The 13,700-nt window shown below is 58.6% G+C and overlaps 1 protein-coding gene across 32 annotated transcripts in view; it reads right to left on the bottom strand.

The window, feature by feature from the left end:
• Positions 1–296: 296 nt before the first annotated feature.
• The window catches only part of MICAL3 (microtubule associated monooxygenase, calponin and LIM domain containing 3), a 144,454-nt gene continuing 131,050 nt past the window's right edge, over positions 297–13,700 (bottom strand). For 25 of the 32 annotated variants that reach the window (XM_074357863.1, XM_074357862.1, XM_074357861.1 and 22 more), the window contains 4 exons: positions 5,317–5,382; positions 3,199–3,298; positions 2,944–3,017; positions 297–2,869 (listed from right to left, as the gene is read on the bottom strand). In XM_074357863.1, the coding sequence (XP_074213964.1) occupies positions 2,685–2,869; positions 2,944–3,017; positions 3,199–3,298; positions 5,317–5,382 (425 nt within the window). In that variant the 3' untranslated portion in view covers positions 297–2,684. The other 7 variants (XM_074357866.1, XM_074357876.1, XM_074357891.1 and 4 more) reach the window with 5 other exon arrangements.

Here is a 13,700-nt window from a genome sequence, read left to right as displayed (position 1 = left end):
AGGACAGAGCAGCGCTGGCAGGGAAGGCTGCCAGGGCTGCTGGACCCCCAGCGAGGAGGAGGAGCCATGTCAAAGACCAGAGGGTCTTGGCGCCACTTTGGAGAGCAGCCTCTGCCCACCTGGGTCGCTCCAGACACTCTCTCGAGTGATGGTCACAGGTGGCCAGGCCAGGACAACATGGACAAGGTAAAGGTGGCTAAAAATCATACACACAAATGTGTGCTGAGGTGCCACTGTGTGGGGACACCTCCCACCGGAGAGCTCACTGCCAAGTCCAGAAAAATGACTTTTAAGAATTACGCTTTCTTTCAAAAACTTTTATTGTGCACAAAATGGCCCATTTCCCTTTGTAGATTAGTTGTTACCACCTTTAATCTTTTTCTTTAAACTCTCCATGTTCTGCCCCACTAAAAAAAAATCCTGCTCTTTTGAAAAGATAGTGTCTCGTTGCTGGTCAAGGACAGCTGGAGGACGGCTCCGGGGGCAGAGGCCAGAGGACGCCATCTGAGCAGGGCTGCCCCTCAGCCGGACCTGAACCTGGTGGCCCTGCCCTGGCCTGGGGCTTGGGCTCACACACTGGCGTTTCACAGAGAGCCTGCCGCCCAGCCTTCAAGGGGGCCTGGCTCTCGGGAAGGGCTGCGTGCATGTCCAGAGTCAGACACACCGATGCAGCACGTCAGCAGGGCACAAAAAGGACCTGCAAGTAGTGGTTACAAAATGGGAGCTTGGGAAAAGTGCTTCCTAGACCCTGCGGTTGCCACGCTGCCGGGGGCTGGGCCGGCTGAGCTCGTCAGGCCCCACACGCTTCTCTGGCTGGGGCACTGGCTGGCAGCAAGGGCGGGCCCAGCACCTGGTGCTCCTGCTGCGTCAGGCCTCACAGCTGGATCCAGCGTCTTTTCCAGCCACTCTGTAAATCCGTCCTCATCCCGGGTGGGCAGGGACTGAGAGGGATGGGCCCAGCAGGCACGGAGCACCTGCTAGGTGGGCGGAAGGTCAGGCAAAGGCCACACGGGCGATCAATCGGGGCTTAAAGATGGAATCTAGACCACCCTCCGGTCCCCCTTTAAGAACAGAGACTGAAACTGGAGACCTATCCCCTCACTCAGAGAGTGGGCAGTGGGGAGGCCAGGTCAACACTGTGGTGGCTGGGGCAGCACATCTCCTGGATTCCACAGGAGAGCGCAGTGGCTTTGGACAAAGCAAAGAAGACAGCTTTCTGTTCCTCTGCGGTGAGAATGACTTTAAGCTGAGGCACGCGGTGGTTCCTGTGGATGCCCCACCTGTCTGGCCATGAGGCCTCTCTTCCCCACCAGGACTTGGCCGGAGGGCCTCACGCTGGCCTGGCACTGATGGGAACGCTCCCGGCTGGACGTGCGCTCCTGCTCTGCGGCAAGCACAGCCCCGTGGATTCTGAAAGTGGCTGTGAGCTGGACACAGCTGGTCCCTGGCTGACCCACGGCAGAAGCCGGCTCCATGGTGCCCCCAGGATGTGTGTGCAGGGCTCAGGCCAGAGCCCTTCCCATGCCGTGACAGCGCATCTCCGCTAGGTGGGTCCGAGCAGGGTCCCACACCTGCTGGTACAGCCAGCCTAGAACTTTCTTTAGTAAGAGTTGTGGGAGGTGAAACCTTGGCACCAAAACTGAGGAGAAAAAGTGGGTTTTGCAGAGCCAGGATTTCAACAGGGAGGGCCGACGGCACCTAAGCTGTGTGGCCTGGCTCCCACGGTGCTGAAACGTGTCCTTGACGAGCAAGCGGTGCAGACGCAGACGTCAGGCGCCGGGTGGAGGGCAGGCACCACGCGCCGGGACCCACGTGGGGGTCTCAGCTGACCCGGGGCCTCCGGGGCAGCAACCTTACGGAGGAGGGGAATAAATAGAGCGACCAGCTCGGTTGGTGGGGACACACCTCTGTACCACCACCCCGGGTGCCAGGCCATCAGTGTCTCTGGTAAAGATACAAAAATGAAGTTGCTTCAAGTACTGAAAAAATAAGTTAATTGACAGAGAGGATATGAAGCTACCGTGCGTCTCGCCAGGCTGTCAGCTTCATTCGGTGCAAACACAGGAACAACGAAGGGAGGAGCAGAGCCTTCACCCAAAGTGAGGCGCCCAGGACAAGCCTGTCCAACCGCAGGGCCGGGACGCAGGGCCCTATCTCGCCCCCAAAGGCCTTATTTTCCAGTGTTGTGAACTAACAGCGAATTGCAGCAGCCTCAGGCCTCAGGCCACGGGGCCTCCTGACCGCGTGACGAGTCTGGAGCCGGAGCAAGCCCAGCCTCGGCTTCCCCGCCACGGCCACTCCCCCGGGGCCCCGTCACGCCTCGCTTCTGGTTAGTGCCTTGGGAGCGGGAGGAGCCACGTCCTGCCGCTAGACACGCCTGTGGGGTCCCCGTATCCTCACCGGCACCCTGCTGAGGACTCAGGTTTCCCTCCCCACACCCATGTCGCACGCTCCCTGCTCCTCTCTCCAGAGCGCGAGGTCTAGGTGGCCTCTCCCAAGGAGGCTGAGCCACCCAGACAACCGTCTTCACCTGGGGCGCCCCACAGCATGGACGCTTGACCGCTTCTCAGAGGCACACAGACACTTGAGTGCAAACTCCCAGGAGGCGCCAGGCCTTCTCGGACCTTGGGAGAACCCAGCCTGGGTCGGGTGGATGCACAGACCAGCCAGGGCCTGGGCGGCACTCAGGACCAGTTCAGGCTGAAGCCCTTGGACAGCATGGCGGCCTCCAGGTCCTTGTCCTCCTCCTTCTCCCGGAGCCGCTGCTCCTCCAGCAGGGCCACGAGGGCATCTCTCTGCTCCACCACCTCCAGCATCTCGTTCAGGATCCTCTTCTCCTCCGACAGCTCCTCCTCTGTCTTCAGATGATCTGGGTGGAACCAAACACGTTAGGCCTGTAGGGCCAAAGGCAGCGGCCCACCCCGGCCTCCCATCCCCTCCTACCTTCCACGGCCATCCGCTCGCGGAGTTCCTGCTGCAGGCGGCTCTGCCGGTCCTCCAGCTCCAGCTCCCGGGCACTGGGGTTTCGGGGGGTGGGGGGACAAGCAAGTGACTAGGGGGACACACCTCCTCATCCCCTGAACTAGGAAGGGTCTGCACTCCTGCTGGAACCGGCCCTGAGCTGACGGCCCCCCAGCACCCTCCACCCAAGGCCCTTGTCCCTGAACTAGGAAGCTCCTGCTGGGACTGGCCACTCACAAGATCATCAGCTCCGACTCATAGCGCACCAGCGCGTTCTTCTCCTGCACCAGCGTGAACCACTCCTGCATGAGCTTGGGATCGTCCTTCTTGCCCATGCCTGCCAAGAGAGGGCGTGCTGGGCCAGCGGTGCCTGCCGTCCCCCCGCCCAGGAACCCTCACACTGGGGCACACGTGCAGAGGGCCCAGCGGGATCAGTCAGACACTCCCAGGCCAGGCCCACAGTTTGCCGACGGCCACCAGGGAACCATGTCCCCAGGGCCAGACACGCCTGCGCCTTCCTCTGTCCTCCCGGCCCAGCCCTCACCCCTCGGCAATTGGCCGCAGCTCGCCTGGACCCCTCTCCTGCTTGACCGCTTCCTCGGGGTCCGTTTTAAGTGCTCTGCTCCCCTTCTCACTCGTCTGGTGTGTACTTGGTACTTGCTGGGCACCAGGTCTGCTTTGAGGAGACCAGTCTAACGAAGAGGAAACAAACTTGCGTTCCTCCTGGGGACACTTGCCAGCCTGTGCTGGGCTCTGACTGCTCAGGGCCACTGCGCCGAGGCCTCCTCACCTCATACTCTGACCAGAGGCTACCTCTCTCCACCAGTGCCATTCTGGCCTCCTGACAATGCTCCCAGCGACCCCTGCAGGGCAGACGCAGTCCATCCCAGGGAGCCGTCACCAGGGACTCTCACCAGGGCGGGGAGACCACGGGCTCCCTGCTCTGATCCAGGCCCAGCAGCAGCTTCTGGGGTCGGTGCCACCCGTGGTCGGCTGATACCCAAGCCTCCACCTGGAGCAGCCTGACCCTGCTGGGCTCAGCTGCAGCCGGAGGAGGGAAGGGAGAACCTTCCATGGAGCCACACCCCACAGAGGGGACACGGAAGCCTATGGCTGTAGTGCAGTCTTGCCCAAAGGCGGAAGCCAGGCTGCCAGGGGCTTCTTGCTATTTTAGGGTTACAAGCCACCTGACACTCTCAGGAAACCTGGGGACTCTCTTCCTAGAAAATGCACATGAACACATCCAACAAGTGTACACAGGGGTTCGCAGGCCTCCCCACGGCCAGGCTGAGAGCTCTCCCCAGCTGCCTATGTTCTGTGGGTCACTGGTCAGAAGTTCTCTCCCAGGAAAGCCAAACCCAGAAACACAAAGGCAACTCTCAGGGACCCCGACCTCCTACCGACTTCCTGCGTGCTGTGTGCCTGGCACATGCGGCCACGCTCAGGGATGCAGGACTGAACAGCATTCGCATGAGCAGGGGCTGTGCCTGCACTGAGCTGCCCGGAGCCCTGGCCCATCGGGCCCACCCCTGCGGGGTGTCAGGCCCAGCAGGCTCAGCTCTCTGGCTTCAGAGCAGCTGTGTTCAGCTTCACATACTCCTTTCTGAGCGTCTCTGCACAGCGAGCCACGGGGCATGGAGGCCGGAGCTCCGAGGCATGCAAGCTCTCCAGGCCCTGGGAAGCCTCCCTCCCTCCTGCTGCCCCAGCACAAGGACACCCCCACGGCTCCAGGGCAGCAGGCTCTGAAGAGGCGGTTGCATGGATGCAGGGGAGTGGGGGGAGAGTCAGAGGTGAGCGCCGGGGAGAGCAGAGGAAGGTTAGCAGTGTAGCTGGGGCACACTCCCATCCCCGGGCCACATGCCTTGTCAACCAATGACAATCTTGTCACCACAACAGACTGCAAACCAGACAAACTTAAAGAAAACACACACTCGGCAAGACACAGGGCAGAGAAGTTGCTTTCAGTGGTTGTTTTGGAGAGAACTGGGGCGTCTGTGCAGACCAGTCTCTGTAAGGACAGTATTCCTTGACTCCACCAGCACAAACCACTGCCGCACGGCTGGGGGCTGGTCACGTGGGCTCAAAGCCCGACCACGAGTGGTGGCCCGGTGTCGTGGGATGCCTGCTGCGGCCCAAGAGGCCCTCAGAGCAGGAGCTGGTTTGCCCCGTACTCCGTCCTCCCAGGACAGTCATAGGGATACTGTACCTCGTGAGGAACGGCCACATGCTCTGGAGCTTCCTAACAGGGCTACCAAGTGTCAGAGGAGGGAGGGCAGAGAGCTGGTTTTGGTTCCCTTTGGACGAGTGTTGCTACGAGCCCTGGGAGCCAGTAGTGGGGGAGCGGGGTTACGTTACCTTCCTGGACACAGCAAGGGCAGAAGGAGAGAGGTCGACGCCGTGGAGTCCCGCCACTGGGCTCAACTTCAAAAAGGGCCAAACAAGGAGGAGGAGGAGACAAGACAGACAGAGGAGGAGTGTGGAGCAGAGAGGGTCAGGGGAGGTGAAGTAAGAACAAGCAGAGGACAAAAAGCATAAAAAGTGAGAAAGGAACAGGAGGAAAAGAAAAAATACAAGAAATGGAAAAGCAGAAGCAAGGGAAACACAGTCTACAAATGAATCAAGTCCTTTTTCCAGCAGGAAACTGAACAGGCCCAGGCCCGGGGCCGGTGGGCTGCTCCCGCCTGCTCTGGTCCTTCCTTGAGCGGGGGGTGACATCTGGGAATCACTATTCAGTGGCCTTTTGGGTTTTGGGTTCCCTTCTCAAAAACACCCAAAACCTGCAGGTCAGAAGTCAGCGCGCATGGATGAGTCCAAGGGCTGGGGGTCTGCGGCTGGGTCAGCGTGCCCACGGGGAGGAGCTCCTGGCCCTGGAGGCGGCTGCCATGGAGGCAGCTCTCCATCTCTGCAGAGAGGTGAAGCCACAGGCGGGGGACACTGTCACACTGTGGACCGCATGACAGGACAGGCCAGAGACTCAGTGAAATGGAGCTGGGAAGAGTGGCGGACGGGGACCCCAGGAGCACACAGTGTGCAGAGAACTTGCTGGTGCTAGGGGGCCTAGGGGCTCTCAAGGAAGCGGGAAGCCGCTCAGCAAGGGACCATCACAGAACCACAGGGCCCACGCGGGAGCCACAGGCCCACATGGGCTGGTGAGTAGGGGCTCCATGGTCAAAATTAACCCTGTTTAGGGGAACAGGAGGGCCGAGCAGACACACTGCTGGTTAAGAGGCCATTCACTTTGCAACAGGGTGAGAGCAGATGCCTCTTTCTTGTCAGCACTTCTCCATTCTCTACGGGGCACTGCAATGAGTCTGACATCGGGTGAAACTTCAGGACTAAGGCCAGAGGCTGCGTGTGTGGTTTGTGTGCAGACTGCCTGTGTGGTGCATGTGCAGAGTCGGCATGCGTGTGGTGCATGTGTAGTGATTATGTCCAGTGTTTGCAGAGGCATGGCTGTGACCACATGCACTGGGGAGGCGAGGTTTCTCTCTTACAAGCACCCTCTGTAGCTCATCTGCATCCAACCTCTCTTGTTTCCACGCTGGTGCCCGGGACCCCTGGACAAACCCACGAACTACAGGGCCACACCTCTGACGTCACACACACAGGCTGCGGTGAGGACAGCAGCTGTGCTCATTAGCAAGGGACAGCGACATGACACACAGCCAGATGCATCCAAAAGAAGCAAGTACGTGCCTGTAGGTACAGTCAAGACTGTTCACCTTCCAGACATCACAAAGCACAGCTTCTAGACCCGATTACGCAGACCACGTCCTTGGACGCTCCCTCCAGGACAGAAGACGCATGAGATGACAGAACAGTACTCAGGACGTGAAGTCCTCTTGCCGACCGGCAGAGCAGACATGAAATTTCAGAGGCCGGGGTTGGGGGCCGACACCAGCGTGGCTGCGAGCCCTCCTCCACCCTCCCCACAGCCCCGCTGTTGCCACAGCACGTCGTCTTTTATAATCAGAAAAAGCACCCAATAAGTACTGTTTGAAAAGAAGAAACTGAGGGGGGAAACCAGCCAGACAAAAGGAGCTCCAGGAACCCGAGCCCGAAGTGAGCATGCGAGGGGAAGCTCAGAGCCGCTGACACGGAGCTCATCTCCTGCCTGCCTGGGGACGTGAGGTTCACAGGACTCGGTCCACTAGCTGTAGGGAAGAGACTTCGTCACACTTTTCATGTCTGCTTCTGGGTAACGTCCGGGTGATGGCAGCAGCCATGGCCCTGAGCGCCCTGCACACTCGCCCGCAGACATGATGCCATTGGCACCCACCCTCCGCGACACCGGCGGGTGACACGGGTCCCTGAACTTGGGAAAGCTACAGGGTCTCACCTACAGCAGGGTCGGCTCCACGAGTTCCCGAGGGAGCAGGGAGTGAGCGTGCTGCTGGGGAGCCCCGGCCCCCACGGCTGTTGTCTCCTGGGCCTGCACTGGCCCCGTGGCCCCACACCTGCAGCTCCTGTCTTCAAATGAGGGGCCTGAGTCTCAGAGGGGCTGAAGGTGGTGCAGCCTGAACAGAACCCGGCCTTCTGTCCTCTCTGATGGACGGGGGTCCTTCCTCCAGGAGTCACGCACACAGCCCACTCCCAGTGCAGACCCGGAAGGGCACCATGTCACCCTCCCCTGTCTCTGCAGAGGCCCAGAGAGGGTGAGTGAACTGGCTGCGGACACAGTGGAGCCAGGTCTCACTGCCCTATGACGGGGGCTCCCACAGGACCGCGTGGCCCAGGGCTGGTCCCGGGCCCAGCGGCAGAAGCGGCAGTCTTGGGGCAAGCCCCCGCCCTCTTTGGAACACCTGTGCCTCCTGTGTTTCCCGCTTCCTCTGGCTTCCTCATAAAGGCTTTGTCCAAAGCCCTGCATCCTCCCCTCCACCCCATCGCCTAACAGAAAGAAACATCAGGATAGCTGGAAAAGACAGACAAACCCTCAAGACATTGCATCTGGTGTCCAAGTGAGACACAGACAAACCCCACCCCCTTCCTTCTGGGAGCTGAAACCCCCAGACCCTCCGAGACTGAGGGAGAGAAGGCTTGGGGCCTCGGTCGGATGTGTTGTAAAGCCTGGAGGGGCCAGGACCAGGCCAGCTCCTCCGGGGACGAGCAGCTGGCACGGGGTCGCCTGGGGTTCCGGGCCTCCAGGTCGGTCACCTAGCGCTGCCTGGGGCCACGCAGCCACTGGCTTCCACACTGGTGCTACGTCAGAAACAATCAGAAACACCTCATAAGGATCGTGGGCTCGTTTTAAGGACCATGTAAGAAACTACCAAATTACACAAGAAATGTTCAGTGAGCACGTCTGATGCCCTGGCCATGGTGCAAATTCAAACGCATCAGGCCATTTTCTTTAAGAGCCAAAACAGGAAAAATGTCCTGGTTGGAAGCAAAAGACAGAGCAGCTGCAGCAGAAGCCAGGCCGGTGGCCCTGCCTCAAGGGTTCCTGGACAAAAGGAGGGCATGGCGGGGGCCAGCCTGCAGCCAAGGGGTTCCGCCTCACCCAGGGCCTCCCTTTTCCCCTCCTGGGCAGCCCCTGTCCCTCTACTGGACAGAAGAGATTCCCCACAGCCTCAAGCCGGAGGGGTCTCCACAGCCAGTGCCTGCAGACCTGGGAGGGGCCTGCTCGGGAGATAGCTGGGCTCCAGAAGTCCCCAGGGACACTGGCTGTGCCCTAGAGGTGCGGACACTAGAGACAGCGGGAGGGAAACGGGCTTTTCTAAGGGCTGAGCCACCCTTTATGACTGTACTTCCACGTGAAAAGTCAGAATTCCAAGGCACCCGCTCACAGAAACCACAGGATATCACCTTCCGGGGGCTCAGAGCCGCAAGGCACCCGCTCACAGAAATCACAGGATATCACCTTCCAGGGGCTCAGAGCCGCGCCCATGTATCTTGACACTGCAGCTCGTCCTCCGGCCACACTTTCAGGAAGCTCCGCTCATGCCCCGGCCTCCAGGCCCCAGGCTCCTGCCCCCCACCCCCGACTCCGCCACCAGCTCTGGTCTGTCCCTGCCCAGTCCTCTTCCGGGGCAGCTCTTCCGTCCTGACACCTTTTATCCGAGTCACATTATAGAAATGGCCAGAGCCTGGGAAACACCAGGGGCACCTCTTGTGCCCAAGCTCAGTCTAGCAGATTAAACTTGCAGGAGAATTTATTGGTGTTTCAGGCATGAAAAACGGGGCCTCTCACTGACTTTCTCCCCTGTGGTGTCCAGGTTACGTGGCCTGGAGCAGGAGGACTGACCAGGGTCACACACGCCTGCTCAGTACCAACACCCGCCCCAAGGGCAGCCTGCATGCCCGGTCCACACCTGGGGCCACACCAAAGTCCACAGCTGGTCTGCAGGGCTGCGGGAAGCTGCGACGCGGTGTGTGGCAGGGTGCAAGGCTTCTGGCCCCATGGGCCTCGCCTACATACATATGACAGGGCCGGGGAGATGTCTTGTTAGAAAAACTCAGTACAGAATGAACCTCTAGACTGAGGGAAAAACGAAGGTGAGAAAAAACAATGTGAAAATTGAGATACAACACACACACACACACACACACACACACACACACACACACACACACACGCGCAGGAAAGCTGGGGCTCCTCAAGGATTTAAAGTTCCTAAAGCAAAAACAAAGCCAGGCTATCACTCAGACCAAACAGACCAGCCAAAAAGCAGGCAGCATCAACTGTGAAGCGAATACAAAGGGGAGGCTCAGGAGTGGGGAGCAGGCAGTGGGGGCCTCCCTGCCCTTCCCCCTCCAACAGCAACAGCGAAAGCCCCTTCTCCGGTGCTTGGAGCTGCATTTCTAAACCACTCACGTGCTCTCCATTTCCTCTTGACACATACAAGTCAAGAAGTGAGGTCTTTGAAAACGGGAATGAGGCATGTGCACTTTCAGTAGAAAGCTCTTCGGAGGGTAACCGTTTCATCTGACGAGTCCCTGCCGCCTACCTGGTCCGGGGCGACAAGACTAGCGGCTGGGCGGCCAGACCCGACCTCTGTCCTTCAGTGGGTCCTTTGAAACCACAAGGTTCAGCCTTGTGCCAAAGGGACGTTTACACTCTGCGGCTCAAGAAGATACTTCTAACAGGCTTAGTGCCTTTAACTGTGAGCTGAGAGCCACGGAGACCCCGCAGGAGCCAGACGGGGGACGGGCAGAGCCAGAGGCTGGCGGGTCTCCTTTTGTCCACACACGCAGCACAGGGGTGCTGGGTTTCTGTGTGGCCCTTTGGGGGTACAATGCAGAGAAGCAATCAGGGTCTACATTTCAGGCTCCACATTTCAGGAGGGTAAATTTTCCCCCAAATACCAAATATTACTGAGTGCTCTAAGAATGAAACATCAGCGGAAACTGAAAAAGGGTCTGATTCTGGCATCTACGCTTTCCTCCCGGAGCTTCTGGGGGAGGGCCCAGGACTGTGCTCTCTTGGGAAGGGCAGCAGCCTCTGTGCAGTGAGCAGAGCCCGCGGAAGTCTGGACTTTACACGGGAGTCACCAAGGGCTGACACAGAGGAAGAGAACCATCACAGGGGTTATAAAGTGTCTGATGTGGGTGCCCGCAGTTCAGAGACACGCTGAGCTTCTTTTTCTATTTATGTCATTTTCCCCAGGAACCTGTTGAAATTCTAAACCTGGAAGGCCGGTAGCTAGAGTCCAGGGACAGAAAATGGAAACAGCCAACTACTCAAGTAACAGGGGCAAAAAACCCCGAACTAGACACCTGATGTAATCAGTGTGACTACAGTATTCGAGCTGTGAGGGAAGGATGATACAATTTTAAAGAAATGGGTTTTGACAGTTCTTCCCAGATTTAAAAAAAAAATTTTGGGGGGGGGAGGGAGATAACTAGGTTTATTTATTTACTTATTTTTAGAGGAGGCACTGGGGATTGAACATGTTAAGCATGCGCTCTACCACTGAGCTACACCCTCCTCCTAAGATTTTGAATTAAACAAAAAAGTCCTCACATATTCAGATTCGTCTGGAATTGATACAAACGTTCCCCAGAGAGAGTCAGGAGGAGTTGGGAAGGGAGCCCAGGACGCAGAGAGTGAGGGTGGGGAAGCCCAGGATGTTAGCTGGGGGGAGGTGGCTGTTAGCTGGGGCACAAGCATCAGCCCTTTTACAGCATCGGTGGCCACGAGGTGGCGGCCCCTGGTCCAGAAGCCCCAGGGCTCTGAAGGGACACGGGTGGCGGCGGAGCCCTGGACCAGAGCAGAGGCCAGCGACAGCCCGCCCGTGGAGGAGGAAGCTCGGGGCCGGCTTCTGTATCGGTGGAACTCCTCTAAGCACGTGGCCCTGTCTGAGAGTCGGAATCACAGAATCATGCTTTGGTTATTAAATGAATGGGCCAAGAAGTGACTCTAAAAAAAATTGTGGTAAAAACTGAGAGAGAATGACCTTTGCCAGCTGTTCTGTTTTAAGAAAACTTCCAGGCAAGCAGCCTGCACAGGTGGATAAGGAGGCCCGGACAACGGGACTTCAGGAAGGCGCCAGGCCCCTGGGAGCCGCTGCCTGCCTGGCACAGCTCCCGACAGGAGGGCAACTGCCCACGGTCTGGAGGTGAGCCTCTGTGCTGGTGTTTCTTTCACGCAGCACCAGCGGTGAGCTTCATACAGCTGGACACCAAGAACACTGAGCTCCGCTCCCACTCTGGAAGGCGTGAACCTAACACAGCAGGCTCTCCTACTTAAGAATCGCCTGGAAGCTCTGTTGAAACAGTAACCAGGCCCCTGCTCCAGAGCTCCCGATTTGGAAGGTCTCAGGTGGGGCCTGAGACTCTGCATTCCCCACGCTTTTCCAGGTGATACTGGCACTGCTGGCCGGGGACCACATGCTGAGAACCACTACCCCGGACATTCCCTGTCTGTGTTTAAAGGCGCTGCAAAGCAGTCCCCGGGCAGAGCAAGGAGAGCGGGAATTCTTACAGGTATCTGTCAACATAGCCCCTGGTCAGTCGAGGCAGAGCACAGGCGACCTTTCTCACGCATGTGCTGTTTCAGGGGAAATGTGGGCATGACTCCTCACGTGCGTGGTTCTTGCATGTGGTGGGCAGTGAGCTTCCTAGTGGATGTGACACAAGTCATGAGGGATGGGATCAGAGCGCGTGTGTGCGACTGCCTGTCGCCACTGCTGTCAAACAACTCGGAGACATCAGAGGGAACAGGACGCAGGTGCGAGGGTGATGGGCTGGGGTGGGTGAACTTTGATTTCAAGAAATCAAATAACCCCGGGCAGCAAAGCTACGTCAAGCCTGCCTGCAGCGCACACGCTGCCCTGTCTGAGCTGGAAAAGGGCCTGTGCTTTGCCATGGGTTATGGGCTGAGCCCTGCGTGTTGGAGCGGGGGGGGGGGGGGGGGGGCGCGCCAGCAGGGTTAGTGTCACCAGCAGATGCTGCATACATACCACCCAGGTGCAAGTCGACGAGCTCACTGTAACAAGACTCTCCCCAATAGTCTACAAGGAATCGGTGAGAGAGTTACTGATCAGACACCCTCCTGTCCCCCAGCCCCAAGCAATCAGTGGCCTGCAGCGTAAGAAGCACCCAAAGATGCAGCAGGTGGATGAAGGGCAGCAGGCAGAGCACGCATCTCCCTCCGAGGGCCTCGTGCACACTCGGGGTGCACACACACATGCTGCAGCTGTAGGCCTCCTGGAGGGACAGGTGGCACAAAACCACAGGGCACAGCCAATTACCGTGCAATTCCTGGTTACACCTCCAATCAGGACGGAGGTTTTGGCTCTGTGGGAATCCCGCTGGGACTCAACCTCATCCAATTAAGAAAACTTTAAAAGATTCAAGGGCAGATTAGGGCTACTGACTTCCTTAGTTTCCGCATTTCAGGAGCCCCAAGCTGAGGGGCTGAAGGCAAGATGTGAACACTCTAAAGAAGCTGTGCCGGGACCCCAGCCCTCGTCTCACCCACAGCACGGGAACCCCAGCCCTCAGCTCACCCACGGCATGGGGACCCCAGCAGGCAGCAGAACCACTTTTGTTGGATGGGTTTGAGATGAAGGAGACCATGTTTCTTCTGAGCCCAGGCTCCTCATGTTGCCAGCCTCCTCTAAGGGCAGGAAGCCAGTGGTGACTATCCAGGCAGCCAGCATTTAGCTCCGCGGCGGCCTAGCCAGAAGCACATTCTTCGCTCACCCGGGACCCCAACACAGGCGCTGCTGAGGGCATCCCCCGGGACCATAAACAAGCCCAAAACACAGAGTGTTCGCCACCCTCCCTCCAAACCACAGTCTGACAGCTGGCCCTGTAGCACCTGGTCCCACTCGAGTGCTCCCCTTCGAGGGCACACGCACCAGAAAGCAGGAGGTAACCCTCTGGTGGCCCTTTAGCTCATGCTTGAGGCTGACCCTGAGTCAGGGTTCCAGAAACAAAGAAGGCTTCCCCGGTGCCCCCAGCCAGAATCTGTGTGTCTCAGTCTTGCCAAGACTTGAAGGCTCGGAACCTAACCTTGCAGTCCAGACATGCAGGAGCCTCAAACATGTTGAGGTCAACAGGCTGGCACGTCCACCTCAGAGTTCTTCTCTGTAAGGGCCGTGTGGCTATCAGCCTGACCCCTCAGAGAGCCTTCAGGTGAGACCGAGCGGCCAGCTCAGGGAAGGAGCTGACCAGCACTGCAGAGGACTCCAGACCGCCCGCTCGGGGAGAGCCAGGCGCAAAGTGCAAAGTTGAGCCTCAGAGATGAGCTCCGCAGGGCAGGGACAGAGCCACTGAGGCTTCTGACAAAATGG

The sequence above is a fragment of the Camelus bactrianus genome, chromosome 34, assembly GCF_048773025.1.
Source record: "Camelus bactrianus isolate YW-2024 breed Bactrian camel chromosome 34, ASM4877302v1, whole genome shotgun sequence".
NCBI lineage: Eukaryota > Metazoa > Chordata > Mammalia > Artiodactyla > Camelidae > Camelus > Camelus bactrianus.
This window is presented reverse-complemented; position numbering and strand designations above follow the sequence as displayed.